We start from the raw sequence: 14,399 nt of genomic DNA, 5'->3' as shown, positions 1-14,399 counted from the left end.
TTCCACTCAGGAGAATAAAGCATTAATGAATACTGTGAATGTCCATAAAAAACAATGCACTGCCCCCACATCCTAGCACAGTCGGTAGGACAACTTCGAGTTGAGGCAACAAAGTTCCTGCTTTCAAGAATTCAGGAAACCAATGCTTTGGTCAAGATATCTGAATCAAATTGTCTGGATATGTAGTGTCGACTCATGGATTGACTACCAGACTTCAACAACAGATACTCAGATCTGGTTTTAAGCTACATACTGAAACTCAATGTTTGAATCTAACATTTATGAGTGGAACTAAAGTTTGTTGGCGAAACACTCAGATTTTAAATGGAGTTTTTTGGAATGAATGCGCGCTATCCACCTATTTGCATGACTTCATAGGTTTCATGCATCATAGTTGATGTCAATTCGTGTTCAAAACCATAACCCTGACTTGGTAAGCTGAGTCCCAATCTTAACCCCTAATCTAAATCCCTGACAGAAATTCCTAAACTTATTTTCAACTGGAATCACGGAAAATTGTCACTTTCCTTTAGTTCCATCCATTCATCTTCGGAAATGTATCTCAAATGTATGACTTTTCATCTAGTTAATTTATGTCACAGACTACTTAATAACCGCCCAAATTAAGACTGATTACCATCTTAATAAAATATACTAACTTAATAGGTAACCTGTATTATTTGGGAAGATTTACAAAGATTATGTAGAGCTTTAAACGAATTATAGAACATGGATTTGTTCATCAAGATTCGGTTCATCATGATATACATATGTCATATTGTGGTGTGTGCTACTAATGTCGACAGATAGAAGTAGTACGTACCACCGATTGAAAGTGGAATGCCTGGAGGCAGAAAGTTGAGAAGTTTGAAGAGAATACATCGAGAGCAGAGACTGGTTGGTGTGGAAACGAAGAAACAACAAAGTCTGAGAAAATTGATTGACATATTGCAAATGAAGTATTTACTGTATAGTTCTCAGATTTCACCAAGATATTCTGTAATGTATTAAAATACATTCGTTTGTCCCCACTGGCGTTCCCGTTCACTACGATATAACGTCAAGAATAGATTATGTTTCACGTACTTCCAATAATTTGATCAAGTTTAGACACAATGGTGATATTTTTGTAACTTTATTACATCCTGAATAGCCTATTCACTAAAATGTTCATATAACTGCTTGATTTTCTTACTCCTAAGAGTTTGGTCTAGACGGCACTCAACGTTATTTACAGTAAACAGTAAAAACAAGAAATCCAGCAATATACCTATTCACATCTGGAATACATATGTATATCTTCTGGTAGAACGAGGCGTAATTACATTAAAATCCATCCACGCAAGCAAAAGTATAAAAGTTCTATAATACCTTACCTAGTAAATATACTCTCTGACGAACAGGTTGTTAGAGTTAACCTAGTCAATAACCTGCATTCTTAACATGTTTCTAATTTGAAAAGTTGTACGGTTTTTCAGATTTTTTCAAAACCTTTTTTGTCTTTGTTTCTGTTTTTTGTGAAAAAAACTTCTTGAAATACCACGAGCTGAGAATTTCTATATTGTACCAAAATATAAAATTGAATAAAGCCACCAATAATAGTGATAATAATAATAATAACTCGAAGACTTATTCATAACTAGTGGCAAAACACACCGTAGACAACACATACATCTCCAGAGCAATCGATAGTACGAAAGAAAGCTGTGGTGCTAAATGGTTGGATCAAATACAAACAACTGCCAACTGAGAGTTGCAACTTTATTATCGGTCTCAACATCTCAGTTGTAATCAAAAACTGATGTTAGCTTCAGGAGTAAGTGATGAAAAACGGGATATAAATCCAATTACATGAAATAACACTCACTTATAATCTTTATCCAAGCATCACGACTTTTGCCAGAAGCTAACTCTACTTTCCATTTTGGGTGAACGGGGAGTTTCATGCACGCACCAGCTTTACTAGCATCCCAATCCCCTTCTAACCCCGTTTTTGAAAAGGCAGTAACATCACTGGGATACAATTTTCCAAGAATACACATGACGTTTAATGCAGGCTTCGATATGTGCAACTTACGAACGAGTTCTTTCAATGTAAAATGAATCGGAGAAGGATCCACTAGCCTTGATTGTAAAGTGTCTGTTACGGCATCCACTGCGGCATCACCTGCACCTCGTCCACTGACCTAATGGACTTAAAAACTGTAGGGTGAATTACCTTGCACCGATAAGAACAGGCACTACTCAGCCTTCGCTTGCATTGAGCTACAGAGTCGCTAAATCAACATGATCTTACCTAACTGATTCTGATCAAATTCACAAAACTTTGAGACCATACACTTTCTTAATGCTTTTGGCATTCCTCTAAGTTTCGGATCACCGCTCAACGACTTCGAGATACGTTAAAATATATCACAAGCCTACTGCATAGCACTCTGCAACTTCTATCCAATCGAAGGGTGTACAAATGCATGCATTAAAATACTTCTTTATGAAAACGCGGCACTGAGCATAAAAGCAAGCTATCGAAATTAAAAAATTGGCTGTCTTTCGAATATTCAACAGTTTATGAAAATGAAGAGCGATCTAGAAACTATGGGTTAAGTAAACTGCAATACCTTGAGTATGAATTCGGGATCCTTCTCAACGCATTTGTCAATCAGTACACCCAACAACTTTCTGTTTGTAGGATCAAATTCATCAACAAGTAATGTCAACAGCAAATCAACCAAATCACACTCAAGTTAAGGGGAAAAAATGTACGTAAATGATTAGTACCTTAAGAGCACAGTAGTCTGCTTCAGTAGTCACGATAGACAGACCAGGAACACCACTACCGTGTTGAAGTTCAACAGGCGAATCATATGGTTTATTCCCATCTTTACCACCACACCAATATAGAGTCTTCAGAACATTCATCCTCCAACTAATTCGGTAGACCGACTGTAAAGCGATGCATACCCTTTTATTCAAATAAGTAGCCTTAACTACTATACCGACGGCCTTGATCGACCAATCAAAATTAAGACAGACGAAGCTAATTATTGGCTCCAACTAAAAGCATCAGTGAGGATGATTGTGAAAACATAATTTCGATAATGTACGACTAAAATAACGGAAGTGAAGTTCAAACTTTTGATCAAGATCAGGATATCATGGATCTCAAGTGGTAGAAATCTAATATCCAATATCTCTCAGATATCACGAGGTTATATAGACCGTATGATTACTTCGCACTCGTTTCTTGTTGTTTCGTTACTGTGCCAGGTACTGGTTAATGCGCAGTAGGTGGTCGAGATCCAGGGAACAATCGATATTTTGAGATCTCATCTAGATTGAATGAGGTTAATATTTACAATGCCTGAGTAGACTTAAAGGTTATGTTTTTGATAAACCACAACCCTAAGACAACTGTGAAGCTCTTCGTGAAACTTTTCAAAAGATGTAATCTGGCTGTCAAGAGTGGCTGGTAGTTTACAACGTCAGAAGTTTGGGTTGCTCATATCTCCGATCAACATTTTTGATGTTTTGTGATTTTTCATTGGTATTTACAAAAGCATGGAGTGACATGTTAGAAAATATGTTTTTCACTTGCTGTTCTCCGTAGTTCAAAGGCACAGGTGTGGTAAATGTGTCACTATTTACATCATGCGACACTGAGGTTGTAACCTTAGGGATCCTGATAAGGGAAGCTAGAATCTTTGGTCCTTTACAGAAACATTCGTGGCTATCTTTCAGTAATCCTAGTTAATATTCACTTATTGTTCGCTAAAGAGGTACATGCTGACTAGAGACGATTCAGAAGTACATTGCAATCTGAGAGTTTTAATTTGTACATTTTGATACCGAGGTGAGTCCAAACAAACAACATGCAGATTTATGAGGCAATCCGGAGGCAAAACCGGAAATATACACATTTCCACTATCATACTGGAGTAGTTAAGTGCTTCCAGGTATCCGTTCTGCGTCTTCACCTTGCTGGTAGACAACCATATATCTGACATTGATTAGCTCAGTCGAAGCTTTGCACTAGGATGAGACAAAGAATGAAAGTTAATAAATACTAACTTCCTCATATTTTTAGGGGCGAAAGGTCGTGGTATTACATTGGTCGTGTCACAGTAAGTTAGAATACCGTCAATAGGCAGTGGTAACTGATTTCGTTTGAGACTAGAGTTTTTTGTTGTAAATACGTTTCGTAATTCCTGATCCTCGTCTTGTTTGTTTCGAAATTTATTCTAGAGTGTTGTATCACATTCATTTCTAGCCGAGATAACGCATCTGCCGTTTGATTTTCCTGAACTTTGACATGTCGGATATCACTTGTGAGTGTTTTGGTCAGTGGTTTGTGATCCATAAAAATTATGAAGTCCCTGCCTTCTAACATATGTCGGAAATGTTTAATGTTTAAGTAGATTGCAAGTTCTCTCCCGAAGGTGCTGGAACGAGTCCTTTTGAAAATAAAGCAGTTGGTTTCTAGGCGTTTTTGATCAGTTGGTTAAGAGTACAGCCTACTGCTTTATCTGAAGCATTTAACATCAAAGCAGGTGGGGAAGGAGAATTCGGATACATCATCGTGGATGCTTGAGCTTTCGCGATTTTAGTTTCGTTTAAGGCTTGAAGTGTTGCTGGGGATATTTCTGGACCTAGCTCAGTTTTGTTTTGAGGGATGCTACTGAGAGCAGCGTCAACATCTACCAAGAAGTTCAAGTTGGACTCCCTGTTTCTAACATAAAACAAGCGCCAGCTTAGACGCCCTTTTTCAGTCATCGCGACCTGAGGAGGGGCTATTTATTTCCCATATTCTTGGGATTCTGTTTACGCCTCGTGCATGGTTACATGCACTTGGTTGAGTTGGCACCAAACTTCCAGCGAGATTATCAGAACTGCCCAGATTGTCTAGACATTTGTGACCTGTTTTGAGACTTGGGTCTTGGTCGTTGGGATGACCTGCTCCTGTTTCTATGATCGGTTTGCATTCTAGCGACAGCTTCAGTGAAACTTTTAGTGTCATCCTAAAGCCCGTGGTTTGTGAAATCCTCTCAAATCCATGTTACATACAACAAACCGTGGGTCATATACAGTGTTGTAGTTGTATTAGGACCCAACAATACGATCTTCGAAGCCGTGTTCATAATTACTGAAAAGATTTGCATTTGACGTATAACACTTAGAGAAGGTCAACAACGGTGAACGCAGCAAAGTCCGTGAAAATAACATGGTTCTGCTATGGAGCTATGGTCACGACGTGTAACTGATGTATGTGATCGAAAAACAGCCACTAATGACGAAATGAAACGCCCACCACCATATTGGCTTTCTTTGGCCTTGAATATTCACCAGTCACAATTTTATGTCTACCATGAATTAATATTCTCCTTTTGACTCATTTTTTCATCCATTAGTAACTTTTCGGTATATCATTTCTGCCTCTCTTTTTCCTGTTTAATAGATTGTATTATTTGCTTATTTTTTATAGTAAAAATGTTAATTTAAGTTTTAGAAACGGGTAAAGTCAATTAGGTCAAATTTCTTACTTGCACTAACATTGGCTTTGTTAGGACTCTGTGCTCTACAGTCAAGGGAATGGTTTAGAATTACATTTATAGGAAATTACTTCCTACAAGGTTTCGAATAATAAATTCAATATGCCTATTGAAATGACTTCCAGTAAGTATCGTAATTCCGATGAGATTTCGGGGTTGTCACCCCAACATCTAGGAGATTATGATGATGACTAACTCGAAAGGGATGAACCCAAAATTTATAATCTGATAGAACTAGAGTTGGTCAGGTTACGTGTAACCCAGTTAGACTAAGAAATTGAACTAGAAAAGAAACGTACTATAACTTGTGGGTCCGTACCCACCAGCAGTGGACTATCAACGGAACCAATGACACATAATACCCATACAAACAGTCTAGAGTTCTTACCGGTCCTTCCTCCTGCCTAGCCCTGCTTGTTAAGCCCAGGACGCCAATCTCAGCCTTTGCAATATGAATCATATATCTCAAACATACTGGGTTTATACATCAACCAAACAGAACACATCGTGCCATCAAATAGGAAATAACATTTGTACAACATCTAACCAAAAGTGGCTGTGAATGTAGGAGATAGACTCCCCATAACTCAAGAATGGTAAATCGTATAATGATAGTCCATAGGTCAAAATAAGTCTTATAATAGAAGTAAACGGATATGAATAGTTTGGTTTTTTAACAGCTGTACGATAAAAATAAATGTATAATATTAGTCCAAAAATAGATCTCAACAGTTACCACTCATTATTTTCATCGCGATATAACACCACGTCGTCAAGAAAGTGAAGGTGTTAGGTAATCAGTAAGCAACTGACAGAACGCAATATTAGAAAATCTTGATTTACTAAAGACAGACCGCTGGATGTAACGGTACACCGATAAATTACTGGAATTATTTTGGAAATTTCGAAAAATCTATCTTGAGAGAGAATATTGGGTTTACAGCTAACTTGAATTACTTCAATCAATATTGTGACGAAGAAGTGAAACACGTTATCCATCATTGCGCTATGCTAAAACCTAAGATAGGTTATCGTCAAGCATTAAAATTATTGAAAAGGTCTGATCAAAAACACGTTGAAGCACTCATCTTTGTTGAGAGTTTGTTGCTGTTTTCTAATACAAGAAGAAACGAACCAGATGGCTTGAAGGGATTATCTCAGGAAATGCTAGCATGTGGATTGACTCTGGAACATATGTATAATGTTTCTGATTTCATCTCTTTCAGAACTAGTGAAACTGGGATAGAACGACCATATGGTGGTTTCTGGAAGTCTAGCTTAGAACATTAGAAAGAAAATATAATGGTCACACGGTAGCGCTTAATTGGCCTAAATCTAAATACGAGCCTTTGGATTTCAACTGTATGGTCTAGAGTAACCAGAACAATTGTGGTATTGGAGACTGAGTCTAAAAATATGTGGAGATAATAATGTTTTAAATCAACTTTGGACAACACTTTAGAACTAGGAAGTTAATTAAGAATATCTCCAACTTCAACCATGACACTTGTTTGCTTTAGCAAACGTGAATTCAGTGTTAATGTGTAATCGGCACATATTCCATGGGTTTTCTCATTAAATTTCAAAGGCGTTGCCACAGGAGTAACCGATTGTGAAGATTTGACTGCCAGATGCATTCTTTTCTTACATGAATCATTCAATGACTTGTACACTAATTCTCAAAATCGACAAGGGATTATTCATCTCTTATAAAATACTGGATCACTCTCTCCACTAAACGTAGCACAGGCAGCTATCACAGTTTTGAGTAAAGCATCAGGTTTTTCTTTGGAAGCTAATAACGACAGTTACACTTTAGGCCGTTTCAAATCTACTGTTGACTATTATGTTTCATTTACGTAAATCTCTCAAGACACGTATGAAGATCTGTCATCTATAATAAATCATTCACGACATCCTTGTGTATGCAATTTATAACCATTAATTGCTAATACTGAGAATTCAGTAGATCATATTGCAACATTAGAATTTAAAAGTCTCATGCTTTTGAATGAAATAATGGGCTCCAAACTATCTATATCCAGCTGTTCAGGAACTCATTCTGTTACATCATTGGTGTAATCGGTTATAATGGAATTCGATGCGCCGACTAGTAACACTCAAAAATGTCTCTACGGTGTTCCAGCCAGATTGGTTGGTAAAGCATATTTTGTGGAGACCTACGGACCCTTCTGGAATGAGTTCCATGCTTCCAAGGCTCACGAACTAACCTCATGGATGTGAAAATCGGAGAACCGTGACCCCTCAGGTCTTTGCGTGCGTGTAGGTATCGTATCAAGAAGAGAAAGTGAAGGAGTTCTGATGTTTTTACTTACAGTGGATAGGTAGAGTCTACTTGCATACTATGCAACACACAGACATTCATCTGAGTATTCCTTGAAGTACATACAGGTATACATACTCTGTGAGCAAATATGCGTTACATTCACACTGGTAACACACAGGTTTTATCCTATATATCCCATAGCATACATATAGGTATATTCACCCAAATGAGAGGTTGAATGCTCACCACCCCTTTAGAAATGTATTTGCTACACAGACTGTTTCTTATACAATACATGCATATCATTCCGCTCATGGCTAAACACACATAAGCATAAGCATTCTCTCGCAGCAGGTTGTTATTCACCTCTTCTTCGTATGTGCTACCATATCTTTTTATTATGTCTTCGACCTAATAGATTAGGGCGCTGATTTTATTAAACATAGGGCAGACAATGTTCTAGTTAACGTCTCCATTGTACGACACCACACATATAGCCTTTGTATATACCTACATGCATGAACTGCATAAGCTCGAGGACTTCTGCAATTCTTGTACATAAGCGCACATATCAGGTAACCCGGTGCTGCTATGTGAGTTCAGAATTAATCAAGAATACAAGAGAGCGGATAATTAGTCAAATCTCTGCCGACAGCCTAAGTTTCCTGGCAAGGTTATCCCTACCATTCAGCAGCACCGCGAAGAGGCATTACTTCAGATTCTGTTGTCATACGTACTCTAAGAGTGCCATATTTATCAGTATCAAAATTAAGGGAAAAACAGCAAACACAACTAGGTGTATTGTATTCGGAATTCAAACCACCAGACAATGAAAGAAAATATCAGTTTGTGCAGACAACACATTTTCATTTGGTCTAACAGATTTCGGATTTCATCCACTGCAATTTACTTGGTGTGGGATGTATATGTGCTTTATGGTAATCCCGTTGAAGATCCCACAGGCATTCAGAGTTTTACAACGCTCTAACCAGTGATAGTTAATATGAATCGTACCCACCAAGTGAAATCAAAAGACAGAAGCAAAGAGGTTCGAAGATATATTTGATAAATTATGAATATATCGGAGATTATCTGATCTAATCTGGCTAGCGATTGCGGTAGATGCTGAGCACGGCGTTCTCTTTCGTGATCTGGTGCGGATGCATGACCGAGCGCCTTCAACTAGGTGAGTCCATGTGATGATTAGGAGTATTTGAATTATAGTACGAACTAAGAATCCCAGAAATAACGTAATCGGATCAATAAGTACTAAATAAGCACGAACGAATATACTGTATTTAGAATTCGAAATCAAGCATGCAACAAGTACAAAGGAATCATTAGTTTATTCAAACACCACAGTCCATTAAAACTAATGTTGTCAGCATCCAATGTCGAAGACTTACAGAGCTACTAATTTGGGGATTTATTTACCGCTACACTGTGTACATTTTCACGTATATGTTTTTACTAAATAATCATTAAGTAAAAGTAAAATCAGTTTATAAACGAGTGCTTTGATTTGATAACGACGTTTTAAGATGATGTATTTTGAAAGAGTCAATAAACTTTTATTTTACAGTGATTCACCTGTCGAAGCATAAGCAATAGAACGGTGGACAAAAAAGAGGTCAATCCGATATCACAACTAAGTAATAATCGTACATACCCGGCCTGAAAAATAATTTCGTTATTTATCAATAGATTCAATATTTTTCTAGTATTGTAGTGACTCACTTTTGTCACGAGAACACGATTGGTTTAATGAAAACAATTATTATTATAACCAACTGTACCAGTGTTTGTTTTAATGTGCTTTTGTTTAACTGTGCTAAAAACATCTATTATACTCACTTTGATTGTGATCTTGTGCGAATTCGGTTACGCTCTGTAGCCAAGCTTGTATCCTGGTACGATCTCGGTGTTCTTTCGATACCACGGGATCGCCAGCAATATATCTCGACTTGGTCCATTCACTGCCTTTTGATATTTTGCTTCCGGGGGATTTTATGGATATCCTGGAACGCGTTCCTCTGTAGCGGTGTTCATAGTCTACCGCGACTCGACACCAAGCTACAATTGGTGAGCCGAATTCTGGAACACGCCGTAACCTCTGGTCCAATCGCCCAACGAAGTCAATTTGGTGAGTCTATTATTTATCCATCCATATCTGTTGTATATTTTCATATTATCTTTCAATATATAATATACTCGACATGACGGATAACGATAAGAATAGTATTAATATAATAGACTCCCATGCACGTGTACCGAATCCTTGGCACTTTTTATTCGCGTGACGGTAAATTCCACACCTTACTCGAGAAAATTTCCCCTACTAACTGTTCTCCTCGCTGACCCGGCTGCCTGGTACGGAACGCATACGCATTACCGTCTACCACCCATCATCAAGTGGTTAAGTTGAACGGTTTCATTGCCAGCTTGAAAGTGCTCTACGAGCACCTTACCACTCGTTCTCTTGGGCATCAGATCGAGCTTGAACGCAGATATCTAGTGTTCCGCCGCTGAACTGATATACAGCACGACATTGCGTCTGCCCGGGGAATTCTTCACACCACGGAGCAGACCTGATTTAGGTAAATCAGACAATGTCCAACGGCTGTCTGCATTTATGCGAACGCTGTCTCCGGTGTCAACTGGAATACAACATCGACAGGTCGCTCTCCCTCGAGAGTTATCTACCTGTTCACATGTTTTCACACGAGTAGATTCGGAACGCAAACCTTTGCAACAACCTTACGAAGGCCCTTGTCGCGTGATCGCTCGTCACGAAAAGACCTTCAAGGTTGATCGACACGGCCGCGTCGAGATCGTCAGCATTGATCGTCTCAAACCAGCACACGTCGATGACAGTTCCCTATCTGATAACCTGATATTCAGTGCTAGACCTATCGAACCTACTAGCGGGATCCTCAAGCCATCTTCAGGTCCCACGCTTGATACATCAGAGACCTCATTCTCACGTCCCAGTCAACAGCACGCATCATCTGTACTGTCTACGGACGAGACGACAGTCTCACGTCCAGATCAGCAGACCACACCGCCCTTGACTTCAGATGAGATTGCAGGCTCACGCGACGCGAACGAGACTGCCGTCTCATGTTCCGGTCTCCGAGTACGGTTACCCGTACGCTTCCGCGACTAGCTACACAGTCAACAACCGATACGGTGTAGGACTATTCTTATACTGCATGCATGCTTCACTCTTCCTTTTTCGATTTTTTTGCATCCTGAGCCTACGCCACAGACCATCCCCGCTTGATATCGTCGACTCCAGTCAACTTTGGCGAAAGCTGGCCTGATCACCCACGCTCTTGTCAGCGCACTCAGTCGATATTTTGGTTTCCAATGTTTGGTATACGTTTGGTCTCGAACTTGGTCGTTACAGTCGCTCCTGGTTCATCGACTCAACGTAGTTTCGTCCTACGTCTGCAGCGTTTTCTGGCCCGCACCTCTATGAACGCAATCTTCAGATTCTGGATACAAACCACTCTGGTGTAGTATGCCAACCCAAGCAACAAATACAGCACATCGCCCCTGGTATCGTTCTCCGAAAAAGAATATTGTTGGCAACTCGACGATCAACGATCGCTTTCCTGTTTCGCCAATTCTTCTGTCCTACAATCGTTCGTCAGCCGATCAGTCCCACGATTTAAGCCGCTATTTATCGAAAGGATAAACCCTTTCTAGCGGGGGCTCCTGTAGTGACTCACTTTTGTCACGAGAACACGATTGGTTTAATGAAAACAATTATTATTATAACCAACTGTACCAGTGTTTGTTTTAATGTGCTTTTGTTTAACTGTGCTAAAAACATCTATTATACTCACTTTGATTGTGATCTTGTGCGAATTCGGTTACGCTCTGTAGCCAAGCTTGTATCCTGGTACGATCTCGGTGTTCTTTCGATACCACGGGATCGCCAGCAATATATCTCGACTTGGTCCATTCACTGCCTTTTGATATTTTGCTTCCGGGGATTTTATGGATATCCTGGAACGCGTTCCTCTGTAGCGGTGTTCATAGTCTACCGCGACTCGACACCAAGCTACAATTGGTGAGCCGAATTCTGGAACACGCCGTAACCTCTGGTCCAATCGCCCAACGAAGTCAATTTGGTGAGTCTATTATTTATCCATCCATATCTGTTGTATATTTTCATATTATCTTTCAATATATAATATACTCGACATGACGGATAACGATAAGAATAGTATTAATATAATAGACTCCCATGCACGTGTACCGAATCCTTGGCACTTTTTATTCGCGTGACGGTAAATTCCACACCTTACTCGAGAAAATTTCCCTACTAACTGTTCTCCTCGCTGACCCGGCTGCCTGGTACGGAACGCATACGCATTACCGTCTACCACCCATCATCAAGTGGTTAAGTTGAACGGTTTCATTGCCAGCTTGAAAGTGCTCTACGAGCACCTTACCACTCGTTCTCTTGGGCATCAGATCGAGCTTGAACGCAGATATCTAGTGTTCCGCCGCTGAACTGATATACAGCACGACATTGCGTCTGCCCGGGGAATTCTTCACACCACGGAGCAGACCTGATTTAGGTAAATCAGACAATGTCCAACGGCTGTCTGCATTTATGCGAACGCTGTCTCCGGTGTCAACTGGAATACAACATCGACAGGTCGCTCTCCCTCGAGAGTTATCTACCTGTTCACATGTTTTCACACGAGTAGATTCGGAACGCAAACCTTTGCAACAACCTTACGAAGGCCCTTGTCGCGTGATCGCTCGTCACGAAAAGACCTTCAAGGTTGATCGACACGGCCGCGTCGAGATCGTCAGCATTGATCGTCTCAAACCAGCACACGTCGATGACAGTTCCCTATCTGATAACCTGATATTCAGTGCTAGACCTATCGAACCTACTAGCGGGATCCTCAAGCCATCTTCAGGTCCCACGCTTGATACATCAGAGACCTCATTCTCACGTCCCAGTCAACAGCACGCATCATCTGTACTGTCTACGGACGAGACGACAGTCTCACGTCCAGATCAGCAGACCACACCGCCCTCGACTTCAGATGAGATTGCAGGCTCACGCGACGCGAACGAGACTGCCGTCTCATGTTCCGGTCTCCGAGTACGGTTACCCGTACGCTTCCGCGACTAGCTACACAGTCAACAACCGATACGGTGTAGGACTATTCTTATACTGCATGCATGCTTCACTCTTCCTTTTTCGATTTTTTTGCATCCTGAGCCTACGCCACAGACCATCCCCGCTTGATATCGTCGACTTCAGTCAACTTTGGCGAAAGCTGGCCTGATCACCCACGCTCTTGTCAGCGCACTCAGTCGATATTTTGGTTTCCAATGTTTGGTATACGTTTGGTCTCGAACTTGGTCGTTACAGTCGCTCCTGGTTCATCGACTCAACGTAGTTTCGTCCTACGTCTGCAGCGTTTTCTGGCCCGCACCTCTATGAACGCAATCTTCAGATTCTGGATACAAACCACTCTGGTGTAGTATGCCAACCCAAGCAACAAATACAGCACATCGCCCCTGGTATCGTTCTCCGAAAAAGAATATTGTTGGCAACTCGACGATCAACGATCGCTTTCCTGTTTCGCCAATTCTTCTGTCCTACAATCGTTCGTCAGCCGATCAGTCCCACGATTTAAGCCGCTATTTATCGAAAGGATAAACCCTTTCTAGCGGGGGCTCCTGTAGTGACTCACTTTTGTCACGAGAACACGATTGGTTTAATGAAAACAATTATTATTATAACCAACTGTACCAGTGTTTGTTTTAATGTGCTTTTGTTTAACTGTGCTAAAAACATCTATTATACTCACTTTGATTGTGATCTTGTGCGAATTCGGTTACGCTCTGTAGCCAAGCTTGTATCCTGGTACGATCTCGGTGTTCTTTCGATACCACGGGATCGCCAGCAATATATCTCGACTTGGTCCATTCACTGCCTTTTGATATTTTGCTTCCGGGGATTTTATGGATATCCTGGAACGCGTTCCTCTGTAGCGGTGTTCATAGTCTACCGCGACTCGACACCAAGCTACAATTGGTGAGCCGAATTCTGGAACACGCCGTAACCTCTGGTCCAATCGCCCAACGAAGTCAATTTGGTGAGTCTATTATTTATCCATCCATATCTGTTGTATATTTTCATATTATCTTTCAATATATAATATACTCGACATGACGGATAACGATAAGAATAGTATTAATATAATAGACTCCCATGCACGTGTACCGAATCCTTGGCACTTTTTATTCGCGTGACGGTAAATTCCACACCTTACTCGAGAAAATTTCCCTACTAACTGTTCTCCTCGCTGACCCGGCTGCCTGGTACGGAACGCATACGCATTACCGTCTACCACCCATCATCAAGTGGTTAAGTTGAACGGTTTCATTGCCAGCTTGAAAGTGCTCTACGAGCACCTTACCACTCGTTCTCTTGGGCATCAGATCGAGCTTGAACGCAGATATCTAGTGTTCCGCCGCTGAACTGATATACAGCACGACATTGCGTCTGCCCGGGGAATTCTTCACAC

The 14,399-nt window shown here is 40.5% G+C and overlaps 1 protein-coding gene across 2 annotated transcripts in view; it reads right to left on the bottom strand.

The window, feature by feature from the left end:
* The window catches only part of MS3_00005007 (uncharacterized protein), a 65,913-nt gene extending 62,623 nt beyond the window's left edge, over positions 1-3,290 (bottom strand). Inside the window, exons 1-7 of one of the 2 annotated variants that reach the window (XM_051213014.1) lie at positions 2,962-3,290; positions 2,779-2,926; positions 2,619-2,738; positions 2,425-2,586; positions 2,297-2,390; positions 2,219-2,265; positions 1,868-2,186 (exon numbers count right to left, since the gene is read on the bottom strand). In XM_051213014.1, the coding sequence (XP_051068949.1) occupies positions 1,868-2,186; positions 2,219-2,265; positions 2,297-2,390; positions 2,425-2,586; positions 2,619-2,738; positions 2,779-2,919 (883 nt within the window). In that variant the 5' untranslated portion in view covers positions 2,920-2,926; positions 2,962-3,290. Of the gene's footprint in view, positions 1-1,867; positions 2,187-2,218; positions 2,266-2,296; positions 2,587-2,618; positions 2,739-2,778; positions 2,942-2,961 lie in introns of those variants that run through there. The other variant, XM_051213015.1, reaches the window with a different exon arrangement.
* Between the last annotated feature and the right edge of the window lie 11,109 nt (positions 3,291-14,399).

Source organism: Schistosoma haematobium, chromosome 3, assembly GCF_000699445.3.
Source record: "Schistosoma haematobium chromosome 3, whole genome shotgun sequence".
In the NCBI taxonomy this organism is placed as follows: Eukaryota; Metazoa; Platyhelminthes; class Trematoda; order Strigeidida; family Schistosomatidae; genus Schistosoma; species Schistosoma haematobium.
The sequence above is the reverse complement of the archived record's forward strand: the minus strand, read 5'-3'. Positions and strand labels throughout refer to the sequence as shown.